The sequence below is a fragment of the Sphaerodactylus townsendi genome, linkage group LG03, assembly GCF_021028975.2.
Source record: "Sphaerodactylus townsendi isolate TG3544 linkage group LG03, MPM_Stown_v2.3, whole genome shotgun sequence".
NCBI classification, from domain to species: domain Eukaryota; kingdom Metazoa; phylum Chordata; class Lepidosauria; order Squamata; family Sphaerodactylidae; genus Sphaerodactylus; species Sphaerodactylus townsendi.
In genome coordinates this window covers 179297320-179315160 of record NC_059427.1, presented here as the reverse complement: position 1 = coordinate 179315160, position 17841 = coordinate 179297320, and the positions used below count along the sequence as shown (strand labels likewise).

General features: G+C 58.6%; 1 protein-coding gene across 1 annotated transcript in view; it reads left to right on the top strand.

Moving 5' to 3' along the window:
* Window positions 1-1964: 1964 nt before the first annotated feature.
* ARHGEF25 (Rho guanine nucleotide exchange factor 25) overlaps window positions 1965-17841 on the top strand; it is a 114892-nt gene continuing 99015 nt past the window's right edge. Inside the window, exons 1-2 of the mRNA XM_048487628.1 lie at window positions 1965-2114; window positions 9649-9814. Coding sequence (XP_048343585.1) covers window positions 2019-2114; window positions 9649-9814 — 262 coding nt within the window. The 5' untranslated portion in view covers window positions 1965-2018. The remainder of the gene's footprint in view (window positions 2115-9648; window positions 9815-17841) is intronic.

Here is a 17841-nt window from a genome sequence, read left to right as displayed (position 1 = left end):
TTCTTTGATGGGTCCCATCCTGTAGCTCTCTCACCTGGTCTTGCTTCACAGTGAACGTGGATGTGAAGTTTGTTGGTGGCTTCCATGCAGGCTAAGTATGTACTCCCAAAGCGAGAGCTTGTGTTTTATGGAGACCATTTCTTCATTAGGTGACTTACAAAGTAATTCCTTCAAATGGCTCTTGGCTGGAAAAAACAAAGCCATTCAGCATAGTCATGGAGTACACACAGATTGGGTACTCTGTAAGGCTATTTGCAAATTTAAAAGTAAAATGGTTATGGGTGGGGGGGGAGGCTAAAAGTACAGTGCCCTGTGTGCACACAGGAGCAGCAGTGGCATAGTGGTTAAGAGCCGGTGTATAATCTGGAGGAACTGGGGTTGATTCCCTGTGCTGCTTGAGCTGTGGAGGCTTATCTGGGGAATTCAGATTAGCCTGTACACTCCAGGTTGGCATGTCAGCTGGGAGGTGACCTTGGGCTAGTCACGGTTCCTCTCCAGAGCTCTCTCAACCCCACCTACCTCACACAGGGTGCTCGTTGTGAGGGGGGAAGGGAAAGGAGTTTGTAAGCTCCTTTGAGTCTCCTACAGGAGAGAAGGGGATGATATAAATTCAGTTCTTCTTCTTCTTCTTCTTCTTCTTCTTCTTCTTCTTCTTCTTCTTCTTCTTCTTCTTCTTCTTCTTCTTCTTCTTCTTCTTCTTCTTCTTCTTCTTCTTCTTCTTCTTCTTCTTCTTCTTCATTAACACCTGTACAAATATGCAGATATGTGTATGGAAGAAAAAGAGGAATATCCCTGCTTCATAGATTAGGCCCGAGTTATTGACCTCCAAGTATGACCTGGGTTTTTTTCTGATTTCCAGACTGCAGGGATCAGTTTCTCATGGAGAAATTGGCAGCTTTCGAGGGTGGATTCTAGGGCATTGCATCCCTGCTGAGCTCCCTCCCTAGGCTCTGCCCCCAAATCTTCAGGCATCCCCCACTTAGAGTTGATAACCTAGGGAACAGTCAACTGCACGTGGTACTTGCCTGAACAGTGCCCTCTAGAGAGCTATTGTCCTGGACACATGCCCCGTCTCCTCAATGGTAGAGATGCATTTAGTTCTGTACCCTATCACAGAGCACCTGGATTCACAATCAAATAAATCCCTTCTGCCCTGTCTTAGCTGAGTCTAGTCTCAGCACCTATGAGGCCTGCTGCTCCCTTTACGGTCCGGGTTGCCTCAGCCCCATCTCAACTGTGTGTGTGTCATCAAGTTACAGCTAACTTATGGTGACCCTATAGGGCAGGGGTGGCCAACCTATGGCACTCCAGATGTTCATGGGCTACAATTCCCATCAGCCCCTGCCAGCATGGCCAATTGGCCATGCTGGCAGGGGCTGATGGGAATTGCAGTCCATGAACCTCTGGAGTGCCATAGGTTGGCCACCCCTGCCCCATAGGGTTTTCAAGGGATTACATGTTTAGAGGTGGTTTGCCATGACCTGCCTCCATGTGGACTGAGAGAGTTCAGAGAGCTGTGCCTGACCCAAGGTTACCCAGCAGACTCCGTGTGGAGGAGTGGGGAATCGAACCTGGTTCTCCAGACTAGTGTCTGCCACTTTTAACCACTACATCACACTGGCTCTCTCTACACCTGTACTGTCTGTTTCCTCCCATATATATATTGTGTGCTTCCAGCTGAGGATATGGAGTTAGCTTTTTCTCTGGAGGCCTGCTTGTCTCTCCCTGTCCCTAATCCATCACTATCTCCGGGGAGGCTGGATCCTCTGGTGTAAATAAGGATGACGTTCTAGAGATAAAGGGCTCTGAATCCAGGCCTGGTGGGGTGCGGCTGGAAGGCAGGGGCTCCTATCAGGGAATTTATGGTAGTTGGAGCTTGCTGGCTGGGAATCAGCCTTCCTTTGGCTGTCCCAGCACCCAGTACGTGGGCAGGGTGCCCATTCTCCTCCCAGCCCCTCTGACGCCTCTGGCTCTGAAGCCGAAGGCAGTGGGAGAAGGTGAGCGGGACCCACAACGGCATGAAAGCCCCACAGCGGGCTGGGGGGCGAACGGACCAGATGCTGGGGGCCATGGGGGATATCCTGACCTCTCTGGCCCTACCCAGCCAACACTGGGTAAGGGGAAGGGAAGATTCACCAATGCAGGGGGGTGCAGAATGCTTCCCGAGGAAAAGGCAGGAGAAATTAGGGTGTCTAGGCGGACTGGGGGGTGATTGCAGCTTCGCAAGGGTCAGTTTAATTGTTGACTCTGGCTTGCCTTAGGACTGGGGAGGGCAGTTCATTGGCGCGGCAGGGTGGAGAGGGGAAGGCAGTTGTGATCCTGGGAAAAGAGCAGTGGTTTGTGTGATTTTTGCATTGTGGGTTGTGTGATTCCTGCATTATGAGCTGTTGATCTGAGAAAGAGAAACAAGGTATGGCTCTTTCAGGAACTGCGATGCATCCTGGTAGTGCCCTTAGTGGTTATTTGTAGGCTTGTGGTTGGGCGGCTGTAACTTTTAATAAGAATGACAATGGTTCTCTGAGGCGAGTTTCCCCCTTGTGTACAGCACCTAGCACGCTGTGGGTGCAAAATAAGCATTCAGTGCTGATTCACGGCTGGAGCTTTGGGGAGGCCCTGTGCCAAAATGGATCGCTCAGTTTGTTTGCTTGTTTCGAAGGTCTGTGTTGGCCTCAAATCCAAAGTGTATCATGCCTGGCTAGGGTCCTCCCAGCCCTCCAGACCCCTCTGGCACTGAAGTTGCAAGCGGAGACGGGGGGATCCTCTTACTTCTTTCCTCTTGCAGTGTTTTCTCTGCTTCAGAGTAAGCAGCGATGTTTAGGCAGGGTGAATTTTTCCCAGGATCTCTTCATGTGTGTTATTTTCACTGCTTCGTGGAGCAAGGATATCGACATGGTCTTGCGAGAGATTTCCATTCCTCTGCGACTCAGCTCTGTCTCTGCCGTTCAGGGGCTGGGCCTCCTTCCCACCCCTAATGCTGATAGCTCCAGCCCAGGAAGAAAAATAGAGAACTAGAGTGGGTGGGTGGGTGGGTGGGTGGGTTGTTTGGGGCGGGCGCAGCTTTCTCGTGGAAAAGTAAAGGTTGGGGTCTTTGTGCTCTTTGGAACGAACTTATCTTTGCGGAGTCAAATGTGTTGCATTGCAGGATCTTGGTAAGTTACTGAAGGGTTTCGCAGCGGATCTCTGTGACTTTCTACGTTATCGTGGCTGGTTGTGAGGTATTTCAGACGCTGGCTTGTTATAGGGGTGTTCTGGAGTTGTACAGGCTAAGACCTCTCAGTATCTTTGTGGGACGGCACTCTCTTAAGCAGAATTATACCTTTCTAAGCCCATAGACTTGATGTATCTTTGCTTAGGAAGGTACTGTGTTTCTGTTGGAATTGGGCCTTCTTCTTTTCCAATAGGACCCCTGACGCATCGTGTTTCGGTTTTTGTTAAGTGAGGCTTTCTGATGTCTCCAAGCCAGGAAATGCAAAAGCAGCCCTGATGTTGGCTAAAATATATGCACAGTTTAAAAATTGGATTTTGCTCTCTGAGTAAGCATTTGCAATGTGCACAAATGGCCGGAGAGAAGCTGACGCCCAGAGATCCGCTCGCCAAGGGCGAGTCCCTCAGGCCCTCTAGGGACCAAAATGCCCAGCAGCACCAAATCCAAAACCTTTATTAGGCATAAAACCGGTGTGTGTCATGAATTCCAAATACAGTAAAAAGATCATTATTACACAACTTGCAGTACACAGAGTAAAAATGTAGCAACAGCTTCAGAGATTTCAGCATTAGAGTTACTTAGAAGCTTAGCCATTTTTACCTTATCAGAAAGAAGCATAAATCCTGTTGGTAGTACATATCATGAAAGCAAGCCTGGGAGAGCCACGCTTGTTTCATTAAAGCCTGGGTTCTTTTCTCCAATAACTCCAACCAGCTGAGGTCTCAACGATTTTTATTGAAAAACAGGAAATAAAAGAAATAAAAAACATGGGATTATATGGTTAAGGGATTGCTTAGCTGGTTACGTCCCTTTTGGTTCTTTTGTCCCCTGTTCCCGGAGCCCATGGCCCAGAGATGCTTCTTCTGACCACACGTGCCTCATGATGGAATCCTCTAAAACCCTTTGTTTTCCCCTTCTCCAGGAAAACTCTGTTCAGGCATGAGGTAAACTTAAGGGCCCTTTTGAAGTTTCCAGCATCCTAGCACCTCTTCATAGCTTTCCAGTCCCTCCTCCTCCAGGAGATCAAAAGGCAAAGATGCTTTTCACAGTCATGAGTGATTTTTGCTAGTCTTTACAGTAACTATTCCATCACGAAGGTACAGTTCTCAAAACCAGTTCCTGATAAGCTTGTTATATTTTTTGAAGACAGTGAAGCTAGAATATGAGAAAGCTTTGAAGATCAGTTGTATCAGGACAGAATGGAAACCTTAGCTCATTTCACCTGTGGGATATTAGAGAAGCTGACCTTGGAGAATGTAACTTGACGGAAAAGAGTTACACACCTTTGCTCTAGTCATGACTCCATCTTGCAATTATAGTAATTAACAAGATGTTCCAGGTATAAGTAGTGCAGGGCTTAGATTGCTGAGGGATAATCCCAAAGAATATTGGAGAGCAAGAGCTTTGCGCTTTGCTCAGGAGAAATTGATATTCTTGATCAAATAATCTAGACTTTAAGCGATGGTAAATCTCCGGAGCGGTGAGCATTTGTAGGGCCGGACCCAGCAGCACACAGATCAGGACCACGTGATCGGGAGCAACAGCCGCAGAAGGCCATTGCGTTCACATCCTACATGTGAGCTCCCAAAGGCACCTGGTGGGCCACTGCGAGTAGCAGAGAGCTGGACTAGATGGACTTTGGTCTGATCCAGCTGGCTTGTTCTTATGTTCTTAGATTCTCCCATCTTCCCCGACTGTCATTTATTCTGCACTTTGGAGAAGGTAAAAAAAAACAAAAAACCAAACAGGTCTGGCTTCTCCTAAGACCTAAAACAATAGCTGTTCGTTTGGTTCTTACCTTTCCCACACTGCAGGGCAAACGAAAGAAAACCTTGCCTTTGCGGGCACCCGCCACAGCTAAAGGCAGGCAGCGACCACAGATTGTGACTAGCTAGTATGCAAAACCAAAATGAATGTCCTTGTCCCCACTCAAAGCTCTCCACTGAAACATTGGGAGAATCATGATCGGATCTCCTGAGCCTTTTTATTGAAAAATAGCAGGGTTGGCAGGGGCCTGAATTCAGATGGGGCTGCCGTACGGGAGAGGGAGGGCTTAACCCTTTCCCTCCCATGCTGTTTTCCCAACATCAGTCAGCCGGCCAGAGCAGTGATGTGTCTTATCTGGGGGAAGAACACATGCAGCATTTAGGTGACATACAGGCAGATGGCAGCCCGAAGGAAGCTGTGGGGGAAAATCTCCCCATTCCCACTCTCCTGAGCTCCAATTAGCCTAGAGCACAGGTGCCAAACTCGCAGCCCTCCAGATGTTATGGACTGCAGTTCCCATCATCCCCTGCCAGCTGGCAGGGGATGATGGGAACTGTAGTCCATAACATCTGGAGGGCCGCGAGTTTGACACCTATGGCCTAGAGCCCCCTGCTATATACCAATGTCACTGCTATATACCAATTAAAAATAAATAAATATCCAGTTACAGATCTACCAACCGTCTTGTGTAATTTGGTCCTAAGAGTCGTGAATGAATTTGGATTCTGCTGCGTTATTGAAGGGGCTTGTAGAAGATTATACAGGGCAGCCTTGCACTTCTTCTTTGCAGATTTCAGCAAGATAAACCGTTGCTACTGGACGTCCCATTCTGCGGATAGTGTGGGACTTAAATTATGCAACCCCGCCTTGTGTCTCAGAGAGAAAGGCGGGCTATAAAAACAATTCTAAATAGGTAAATGTAAGTCCATGAATTGCTACTGACCCACAGACATGTTTTACTAGCCCATCTGTCCATACATAGCCAAAGTGAGTAGTATTCTATTCGCTGGAAAGAGAAGGCCAATTTTCTTGCAGTTTTTTAAAAAAATACTTCTCCAACCAGTGGTCTCCGGGAGGCAACTTTGACTCATCACAGGTGACTAGGCGAGCGGCTGTTTTTAGGCCTGACGTAGGCTGATGCTTTCTTGCTGCATCTTCTCTTTCCAGCAGCTGATATGTTTCTATGTGGGACAGTGACCCTTTGAGATGGAGCTTGCAGTGTGGGGAAGGGCATGATTTATTATTATAGGCTCCAACTCGGCAGCTTGTTTGTTTTCCTTAGAACAGATTATTTAGTAGGGCCTGTGTCCAACTCCTGAATTTAACCAGATTGGCCTTGGGTTCCTTGTTATTTGGAACAGGATGATCACATTTATAGAAAGGAAAGCTTCCTGTGATTTTAAAGGCCAAGCAGAAGAAGGCAGGCATTGCTTCTGGTATCACAGAAGGAGCAGTGAAAGTGAACTTGCATCAGCTGGAATTCCCTCTAAGGAAGGGGTCGCAACAGTTGAAGAGGATCCTATGAAATCAAGTAGTATGCGGGTACCATTATGGGGAAAGCCGAGATAGAAACGACAGAGTTGCCCTGATATGTTCTACTGATGTATCTTCTCATCATAGAAATTGCTTATCCATGTATTCTGTCTTTTTCTGCTTGTATGTATATTACAGCAGTTGTTACCTCCTGTATTCTGTATCTGCTCCAATATGTCTTGTGGTAAGACTGGTAGCTACACATCTTTCTCTATTTGCCTATCCAAAACTGTGTTCAGTTCTTCTTCCTCTGCTGTCTTCCTCTCTTCTTTCATTCTGAAAAATACCGCAAAGCATGGAAATTGCATTTCGGAACAGCCTTGCCGGATCAGATTAAAGAGCTGTCTAGTCCAGCATTCTGTTCCCAACCAAGGCCAGAAAGCCCATGAGCCGGACATGAAAGCCATGGATATTCTTGTTTGCCCCCTGTTTTTAGTTTGCAGAGGTGTACTATTTCTGAACATGGAGGTTCAATTTAGCTGTCAAGGTTTATCGCCATCACTAGTCCTCTCCTATTTCAGGGGAATGGAAGTCCCCCTCCCATTCTCTCCGGGGAATGTATTTATCCCACTCCCACTCCTTTTTCATACATTGCCATTTCCTGTGCCCATTTATGGTCCTTCAGTTGCCTAACATATAGGATGAATGCTCCTTTTTTACTTCTATGCAGCCGTGAGAACTCCGGGCCCATTATACATGAAGCTCTTTCTGCAATGCTCCTAGCTTTACAGTGCCTTTGCAGTGGGGCCTCCTTGTGTTTCCTTGTTTAAGGCCGAGGAGGTATCCCCTTGGCTGCTGTGTGGTGTGTGCGCTTGCCTGCCCTCACTTCCTGGTTGTTCCTCTGTCAAAAGCCAAAAGCAAAGGTTGCCTTTTTTTTTTTGGTTTTTGCCCTTTCAATGTAAAACCGATATTTTTTGTAGTCTTATATCAATACTGTGCAGGCGGCTTTATTTGTTTTTGTATTTTTTGGGGAAATGCAAGCCATCAATCCCTGTGACGAGCAGAGGGGGAAGGTCTCACCTCCCACTCCTCGCAGGCATCTATGGCCTACGTATAATTGGCCCTAGTTTCCCTATCCATTTGGAGTCTTTGAAAACTAGTCCTCATGGTAAAAATTCTTGAATTTGAACTGGTACCAATTCTGAAGCTTCACAAAATGGTAAAAGGTCTGGAGTCCGTGCCCTACAAGGAGAGACTTAGGGAGCTGGGTATGCTTAGTTTGGTGAAGAGAAGGTTAAGACGTGACATGATAGCCATGTTTAGATATTTGAGCGGATGTCATGTTGATAGCGGAGCCAGAAGTGATTTTATTCCACTTCTGGATTTTTGTTCTGAATAAAGATTAACCAATGTTTTATTTTTGTGTTAGATAAGTAGGAGCCATCTGTATTAGATAGAAATAGGATTTATAGTTCTCTTTTGTATTCGTGTCCGCACGGAACCTCCTTGGCTCAAGGCAGGAGTCCACCCCCGCTCCACCTGGACATGTCCCTTTCACGTGTAAAGCTCCTTGATGGACGCGGACAAAAGGGGATCCCGGAGGAAGCACCTCACCCTGCCTAATCTCACCAGCAGGCAGATAAGGGGGCCATCGTCATCAAGTTTCGTTTCCCCGATCCCGAACACCCAAGGGACCCTTTGTGTTCTTCCCGCCAGTGTATACGTCATCACCTCGCCCTACTCCAGCCGCGAGATCCAAGAAGGGGATGCCCCTCGAACTCTGATTGGTTCCCATGTGTTGCAAACGCATGATTGGTTACTGTGTATTCTGCTAATGAATGGTGGTGGGCTGTCTTGTATTCTCCCGGACTCCCGACGGGAGAAAATGTATTTAAGACGTTGTAAGGCTGCTAGGCAGTGGCCGTTGCCGTGGAGTGGAGGTGCTGACACTTAGGTCAGCATCTCAATAAAACCTTCTTTATTCATTATACTCGCTGTGTCAGGTCCCGTTTGTGTTCCCCTGCGCTGCCGAGAGCTGGGTGTTCTGGAGCTAATAAAAGTTACCAGGCAGTGCGATAACAATGTTGGTAAGGGAGCAAGCTTGTTTTCTGCTGCTCCAGAGACTAGGACCAGGTGTAATGGGTTCAAGGTGAAGGAAAAGAGATTCCACCTAAACAACAGAAAAAACTTCCTGACAGTAAGGGCTGTTCGATAGTGGAAGGCACTACCTCGGAGTATGGTGGAGTCTCCTTCTTTAGAGGTTTTTAAAGAGAGGCTGGATAGCACTGGCGTAATGCCCATTGGGCAAGGTGGGCAGCTGCCCAGGGCATCACCTTGTGGGGGGCATCAAAATGCTGGGTTCGTTTTTGGGTATTTTTAGTGGTTTTCCATTTCTGGCCTGCAGGGGGCGCATTTTTAGGCTAGCGGCACCAAAATTTCAGTGTAACATCAGGAGGCTGTCCTTATGCAAACCCCCAAGTTTGGTGAGGTTTGGTTCAGGGAGTCCAAAGTTATGGACTCCCAAAGGGGGTGCCCCTATCCCCCATAGTTTCCAATGGGAGCTAATAGGAGATGGGGGCTACAGTTTTGAGGGTCCATAACTTTGGCCCCCCCTGAACCAAACTGCACCAAACTTGGGGGGAATCATTAGGGCAGTCTCCTGATGAGACCCTGAACGTTTTGAGACTGTGCCTTCAAAAATGTGCCAACTCAGGTTTTGCCCAGGGCTACAGTTTGCCCAGGGCTGCCTCGTTACGCCCCTGCTGGATAGCCATCTGTCAGGAGTGCTTTTATTATGTGTTCCTGCATTGCAGGGACTTGATGGCCCTTGGGGTCTCTTCTTACTCTATGATTCTGAGGAGGCAAGTAAGACAAACAACTGCCATTCCCTAATGCTTTTCAGGCTCAAGTATTTCTCCCCACCCCCAACACAGACACAAGGGCACTCAGATGTTCCTCATTTGAGAAAGACAACTTCTGAATAAGAATATGGTATGATAAATGCAGCATGCCTGCCAACTGTTGTTCTAGCATCCTTGATGTTCATGAAATAGATCTGCAAATTATGCTAATTGCATGCCTCTAAAATGTGCCAATTAGCTGCTGCCTTCCAGCTGGTGATCTATTTCCAACCTCAACCCTGAGTACTAAACAGGTTTCCAACCCATGCCCTGAACTTTGTCTCTGTGCTTAATTCTGTGCAGGTGCCAGACCTGTGTTCGCAAGAACAAGGAGTCGAGATGCAACCACAGGCCAGAGGTGCTGCCGAGGCTTCCGAGGAGAAAAAGGACCAGCTTCACGAGCCACCTCCAGAGGAAGCCATGGGATCCGGAACTGTTGAAGTCCAGACTGCCACCACCACGGAAGAAGGTGACTGTTTCGATTCCCTGTCTGCAGGACCTGGTCTGTTACTTGTCTTGGACTGTTGTGTGTCTGTGGAGCTTTTATTTTCTGGGCTGATTGCCTGGGAGAACTTTTCCCTGCTAGCTGGTAATTGCATAGGAGGCAGTCAGAATTGACCAGACCGTGGGAGAGGTTTTGCGTTGGATCCAGCAACCCATCAGCAGAAGATGATGACAGTTGCTGATCTTTCCTGAAACCCTCCCTTCTCCATCCCAGCAGCCATTTCTGACCCCATGAAGGTTTATTCCTGGGATCACAGGACTGTGTGGTTTGTTAGCCACGAAGGTTTGCAGGTTGCAGTGGGGAAAGGGATGAAATTGTCCTTTCCGTCTCTTCTGTCTGCATAGCTCAGTTGATTTTTCCTCTTCCTGCTCCTCCCTCCTAACCTCCATGGCTGTTAGCCTACATGGGCCTCCAAAATTCCAGAGTAACCTTAAGAACATAAGAACTAGCCTGCTGGATCAGACCAGAGTCCATCTAGTCCAGCATTCTGCTACTCGCAGTGGCCCACCAGGTGCCTTTGGGAGCTCACATGCAGGATGTGAAAGCAAATGGCCTGTTAAGGCATTTGCAATCTGAGATCAAGGAGGATCAAGATTGGTAGCCATAGATTGATTTCTCCTCCATAAATCTGTCCAAGCTCTTTTTAAAACTATCCAGGTTAGTGGCCATCACCACCTCCTGTGGCAGATGGACTCACCTGGACTCAGCTGTGACTGATGGGTGTGGAGAGAAGAACATGGTACATATCCATAGTCTTTGCATCTGCACATCACTGACTTTGCATCTGCGAATCACTGACAGATCACTAGCCACGAATCTCCTCAGCGTTTAGCAATTTCAGTTTTGTGTGGCCCGATTTTGAATTGTGGTAATCTTGACTGGAAAAAGACAGTTCAGACCTTCCACTTTTGCATAGTTTCAGTCACTGAAACCACCCACCCCACTGCTATTATTAGCCCTTGATTTATTTTATTACTTCATTTATATACCCAGACTTTCTGCCCAACGGGAACCCAAAGCATCTTACATCACTCCTCCATTTTTTCCCCTACAACAACCCTGTGAGGTAGATTAGACTGACAGCATGTGACTGCCAAAGGACCCCCAGCAGCTTCCGTGGCAAAGTAAGGATTTGAACATTAGTGTGTCGCAGATCCTAGTCCAACGCTCTAACCCCTAGAGCCCACACTGGCTGTCTTTAAGCACAAACCAAAGTTGGAGTGCCTGCATTTTGAAAAGCAAGAAGAGGGAGAGTTACAATCAGTGAAACTATGCAGAAGCCAAAGGCCTAAACCCTGCCCCTCAGAATTTAAAAGGCATCGGAAGATTTGTGATTTTTGGTTTACGTTGACTCATAGTCTTGGCCCGTCTAACCCTGTCCCGTCTACTCTGACCAGCCGCGACTTTCTAAGGCGTCAGTCAGAGGTCTCCCCTGGCTCTCTGCTGAATGAGAATCTTGAACCCAGAGTTCAAGCTGGGAACGAGCTGAGATGCAGACCGTTTCCTCTGCCGCTGCAGCATCACTCCTTGCTTGTGGGAGGCTGAATCAAGTGCTGATGTTAGGGCAGGAGGCCAAGTTCCTCCACGACTGATTCCCGCTCCGCTGTTCCTCCACCGCTGCACGTTCCCAGTTTTGGCAAACCGCTGCATATTTCCCTCCCCTCCCACTTTGCTCATACTCCACTCCCACAGTATTTAGAACATGGGGTGAAAACCACTCCTGTCTGTTGGCTGCCACTGTGGCCTGGTATGGAAAAAAGCTGGGGGAGTAGAGGAGGGGACGGCCAGCTGGCACTTGGTCAAGACTCGTCCCTTGCTTCTAGAGAATCTAGGAGACACAGAAGAAGAGTTTGGATTTTACCCTCCCCCCTTTCTCTCCTGTAAGGAGATTCAAAGGGGCTTACAAACCCCTTTCCCTTCTCCCCCTCACAACAAACACCCTGTGAGGTGGGTGGGGCTGAGAGAGCTCCGAAGAACTGTGACTAGCCTAAGGTCACCCAGCTGGCATGTGTTAGAGTGCACACGCTAATTTAGTTCACCAGATAAGCCTCCACAGCTCAAGTGGAGAGGGGAATCAAACCTGGTTCTCCAGATTAGAGTGCACCTGCTCTTAACCACTACACACGCTGGCTCTAGGAAACCACAGCCCCACAGCCCCTCTAGGTTCACTGAGGCAGTTGCTCAGACTACACCCCACCCCCACCCCCAACAGGTGAAAGAGAACGGGAATAATACACCTGGCCAATTTTGACCAAATTGGATTGGCCTTTTGTCACACCGAGCTCTGATTTGGTCTTTGTAGCTGATTCTTTTTAGGGCTGTTTCAAGAGCAAGAGATGGCAACTCGAGGAATGGGAACGAGAGGCAAGACAACTTCTCTTCAGGGTCCTGCTAGTGTTGTAACCAATTCAGGCTGCAGGTGTCCATGCATGGAGAAGGGCCTTTGGTCTTCCTGTTAGGAAAGCCAGCCTCCAGCTGGGAGCTGGGGATCTTGCAGAATTACAGGTCATTTCCAGACTACAGAGATCCATTTTCCTGGAGAGAATGGGTGCTTTGGAGGATGAGCTCTATGGCACTGTGCCCTGCGAGGTCCCTGTCCTCTCCAAGGCCCGTCCCCAAATCTCCAAGAGTTTCCAACCTGGGTCTGGCCATTCTACCCTCCCCCAAAATCTCCCACAGGTAGCCAGGGGATCCAGGCAATCCTTCTTCCCTCTTTTCCACTTTATCTTCCTGACCTGAAATTGGTCCCAGATAGGTACTGCTCTGCCATTGGAGAAACCATGCACAGGTGGGATCCAGCAGGTTCTCACAGGTTCCTGAGAGTAGGTTACTAATTATTTATGTGTGCCGAGAGGGGGTTACTAATTGGTGATTTTCGGCTAATGGATTTCTTTAGTCTTAGTTACTTCCTCCTCCCAGCAGTAGCGCTGCAAAACCTGAAGCAGTCTAGCAGGGAGGTGCACTGGGTGTGCATGGGCAGTTCATGCCTGTGTGCATTCATTTCCTACCTATGATCAAGCGCAGCGGCTGCATCCCTTGCTACAGCTCCTGCCTAGGAATGCCCTACCTAGAATGTCTGGCCATGCCCTCATCGTGCCCTCACTTCAGTCCTACTGGCTTACGCTACAGCTTTGAATCCCACCACCATGGGAACCTGTTACTAAAATTTTTGGATCCCACCACTGAAACCATGTACACACTTTTGAGTTTCCCCAAGTTATTTACTTATTTTATTGATTCATCATCTTTTCCCCCAATGAGGACCCAAAACAGCTTACATGACTTACATGACATATATAGATGATGAGTTTTTCCTGGTGGTGCATAATGCTGCTCCATAGATGACGCTGCCACTTTGTGCCACTCGAGCACCCATAACAAAGAAGCACATATAATAGAAGTCAGCTCCTGGCTGCCTCTGGGCACATTCTGACTCAAGGAGGACCACTGGTTGTCATAGCAATTCAAGAAACCCACCTTAGCCTCCCTACCATCCATTGGCAGAGATGCTTCTGCCGTCATGTTGCAAAGTGCCGGCACGACTGTTAGTGCCAGCACAAAACTTATTATGCAGCTCAGATGCAACTCTTTTCTATTTGCAACTCTTTTGCTTATTGAAGTCAGGACTGGATGAAAAATGCATATGTATCTGTGTTACAAATTGTATGTCACCCTGAAATGAAAGGAAGGTCAAGCTGGGTTCTTAACTAAGGAATGGAGAAGTGGGTGGGTTGGGAATCAACAGTGCTAACTTGGGGGCACTGTAAGGATTTAATGGGTTAGGGCCGTGGTGGCGAACCTTTGGCACTCCAGATGTTATGGACTACAATTCCCATCAGCCCTTGCCAGCATGGCCAATTGGCCATGCTGGCAAGGGCTGATGGGCACCCCCCCCCCCCCCCACCCCCCCCCCCCCCCACCCCCCCCCCCCCCCACCCCCCCCCCCCCCCACCCCCCCCCCCCCCCACCCCCCCCCCCCCCCACCCCCCCCCCCCCCCACCCCCCCCCCCCCCCACCCCCCCCCCCCCCCACCCCCCCCCCCCCCCACCCCCCCCCCCCCCCACCCCCCCCCCCCCCCACCCCCCCCCCCCCCCACCCCCCCCCCCCCCCACCCCCCCCCCCCCCCACCCCCCCCCCCCCCCACCCCCCCCCCCCCCCACCCCCCCCCCCCCCCACCCCCCCCCCCCCCCACCCCCCCCCCCCCCCACCCCCCCCCCCCCCCACCCCCCCCCCCCCCCACCCCCCCCCCCCCCCACCCCCCCCCCCCCCCACCCCCCCCCCCCCCCACCCCCCCCCCCCCCCACCCCCCCCCCCCCCCACCCCCCCCCCCCCCCACCCCCCCCCCCCCCCACCCCCCCCCCCCCCCACCCCCCCCCCCCCCCACCCCCCCCCCCCCCCACCCCCCCCCCCCCCCACCCCCCCCCCCCCCCACCCCCCCCCCCCCCCACCCCCCCCCCCCCCCACCCCCCCCCCCCCCCACCCCCCCCCCCCCCCACCCCCCCCCCCCCCCACCCCCCCCCCCCCCCACCCCCCCCCCCCCCCACCCCCCCCCCCCCCCACCCCCCCCCCCCCCCACCCCCCCCCCCCCCCACCCCCCCCCCCCCCCACCCCCCCCCCCCCCCACCCCCCCCCCCCCCCACCCCCCCCCCCCCCCACCCCCCCCCCCCCCCACCCCCCCCCCCCCCCACCCCCCCCCCCCCCCACCCCCCCCCCCCCCCACCCCCCCCCCCCCCCACCCCCCCCCCCCCCCACCCCCCCCCCCCCCCACCCCCCCCCCCCCCCACCCCCCCCCCCCCCCACCCCCCCCCCCCCCCACCCCCCCCCCCCCCCACCCCCCCCCCCCCCCACCCCCCCCCCCCCCCACCCCCCCCCCCCCCCACCCCCCCCCCCCCCCACCCCCCCCCCCCCCCACCCCCCCCCCCCCCCACCCCCCCCCCCCCCCACCCCCCCCCCCCCCCACCCCCCCCCCCCCCCACCCCCCCCCCCCCCCACCCCCCCCCCCCCCCACCCCCCCCCCCCCCCACCCCCCCCCCCCCCCACCCCCCCCCCCCCCCACCCCCCCCCCCCCCCACCCCCCCCCCCCCCCACCCCCCCCCCCCCCCACCCCCCCCCCCCCCCACCCCCCCCCCCCCCCACCCCCCCCCCCCCCCACCCCCCCCCCCCCCCACCCCCCCCCCCCCCCACCCCCCCCCCCCCCCACCCCCCCCCCCCCCCACCCCCCCCCCCCCCCACCCCCCCCCCCCCCCACCCCCCCCCCCCCCCACCCCCCCCCCCCCCCACCCCCCCCCCCCCCCACCCCCCCCCCCCCCCACCCCCCCCCCCCCCCACCCCCCCCCCCCCCCACCCCCCCCCCCCCCCACCCCCCCCCCCCCCCACCCCCCCCCCCCCCCACCCCCCCCCCCCCCCACCCCCCCCCCCCCCCACCCCCCCCCCCCCCCACCCCCCCCCCCCCCCACCCCCCCCCCCCCCCACCCCCCCCCCCCCCCACCCCCCCCCCCCCCCACCCCCCCCCCCCCCCACCCCCCCCCCCCCCCACCCCCCCCCCCCCCCACCCCCCCCCCCCCCCACCCCCCCCCCCCCCCACCCCCCCCCCCCCCCACCCCCCCCCCCCCCCACCCCCCCCCCCCCCCACCCCCCCCCCCCCCCACCCCCCCCCCCCCCCACCCCCCCCCCCCCCCACCCCCCCCCCCCCCCACCCCCCCCCCCCCCCACCCCCCCCCCCCCCCACCCCCCCCCCCCCCCACCCCCCCCCCCCCCCACCCCCCCCCCCCCCCACCCCCCCCCCCCCCCACCCCCCCCCCCCCCCACCCCCCCCCCCCCCCACCCCCCCCCCCCCCCACCCCCCCCCCCCCCCACCCCCCCCCCCCCCCACCCCCCCCCCCCCCCACCCCCCCCCCCCCCCACCCCCCCCCCCCCCCACCCCCCCCCCCCCCCACCCCCCCCCCCCCCCACCCCCCCCCCCCCCCACCCCCCCCCCCCCCCACCCCCCCCCCCCCCCACCCCCCCCCCCCCCCACCCCCCCCCCCCCCCACCCCCCCCCCCCCCCACCCCCCCCCCCCCCCACCCCCCCCCCCCCCCACCCCCCCCCCCCCCCACCCCCCCCCCCCCCCACCCCCCCCCCCCCCCACCCCCCCCCCCCCCCACCCCCCCCCCCCCCCACCCCCCCCCCCCCCCACCCCCCCCCCCCCCCACCCCCCCCCCCCCCCACCCCCCCCCCCCCCCACCCCCCCCCCCCCCCACCCCCCCCCCCCCCCACCCCCCCCCCCCCCCACCCCCCCCCCCCCCCACCCCCCCCCCCCCCCACCCCCCCCCCCCCCCACCCCCCCCCCCCCCCACCCCCCCCCCCCCCCACCCCCCCCCCCCCCCACCCCCCCCCCCCCCCACCCCCCCCCCCCCCCACCCCCCCCCCCCCCCACCCCCCCCCCCCCCCACCCCCCCCCCCCCCCACCCCCCCCCCCCCCCACCCCCCCCCCCCCCCACCCCCCCCCCCCCCCACCCCCCCCCCCCCCCACCCCCCCCCCCCCCCACCCCCCCCCCCCCCCACCCCCCCCCCCCCCCACCCCCCCCCCCCCCCACCCCCCCCCCCCCCCACCCCCCCCCCCCCCCACCCCCCCCCCCCCCCACCCCCCCCCCCCCCCACCCCCCCCCCCCCCCACCCCCCCCCCCCCCCACCCCCCCCCCCCCCCACCCCCCCCCCCCCCCACCCCCCCCCCCCCCCACCCCCCCCCCCCCCCACCCCCCCCCCCCCCCACCCCCCCCCCCCCCCACCCCCCCCCCCCCCCACCCCCCCCCCCCCCCACCCCCCCCCCCCCCCACCCCCCCCCCCCCCCACCCCCCCCCCCCCCCACCCCCCCCCCCCCCCACCCCCCCCCCCCCCCACCCCCCCCCCCCCCCACCCCCCCCCCCCCCCACCCCCCCCCCCCCCCACCCCCCCCCCCCCCCACCCCCCCCCCCCCCCACCCCCCCCCCCCCCCACCCCCCCCCCCCCCCACCCCCCCCCCCCCCCACCCCCCCCCCCCCCCACCCCCCCCCCCCCCCACCCCCCCCCCCCCCCACCCCCCCCCCCCCCCACCCCCCCCCCCCCCCACCCCCCCCCCCCCCCACCCCCCCCCCCCCCCACCCCCCCCCCCCCCCACCCCCCCCCCCCCCCACCCCCCCCCCCCCCCACCCCCCCCCCCCCCCACCCCCCCCCCCCCCCACCCCCCCCCCCCCCCACCCCCCCCCCCCCCCACCCCCCCCCCCCCCCACCCCCCCCCCCCCCCACCCCCCCCCCCCCCCACCCCCCCCCCCCCCCACCCCCCCCCCCCCCCACCCCCCCCCCCCCCCACCCCCCCCCCCCCCCACCCCCCCCCCCCCCCACCCCCCCCCCCCCCCACCCCCCCCCCCCCCCACCCCCCCCCCCCCCCACCCCCCCCCCCCCCCACCCCCCCCCCCCCCCACCCCCCCCCCCCCCCACCCCCCCCCCCCCCCACCCCCCCCCCCCCCCACCCCCCCCCCCCCCCACCCCCCCCCCCCCCCACCCCCCCCCCCCCCCACCCCCCCCCCCCCCCACCCCCCCCCCCCCCCACCCCCCCCCCCCCCCACCCCCCCCCCCCCCCACCCCCCCCCCCCCCCACCCCCCCCCCCCCCCACCCCCCCCCCCCCCCACCCCCCCCCCCCCCCACCCCCCCCCCCCCCCACCCCCCCCCCCCCCCACCCCCCCCCCCCCCCACCCCCCCCCCCCCCCACCCCCCCCCCCCCCCACCCCCCCCCCCCCCCACCCCCCCCCCCCCCCACCCCCCCCCCCCCCCACCCCCCCCCCCCCCCACCCCCCCCCCCCCCCACCCCCCCCCCCCCCCACCCCCCCCCCCCCCCACCCCCCCCCCCCCCCACCCCCCCCCCCCCCCACCCCCCCCCCCCCCCACCCCCCCCCCCCCCCACCCCCCCCCCCCCCCACCCCCCCCCCCCCCCACCCCCCCCCCCCCCCACCCCCCCCCCCCCCCACCCCCCCC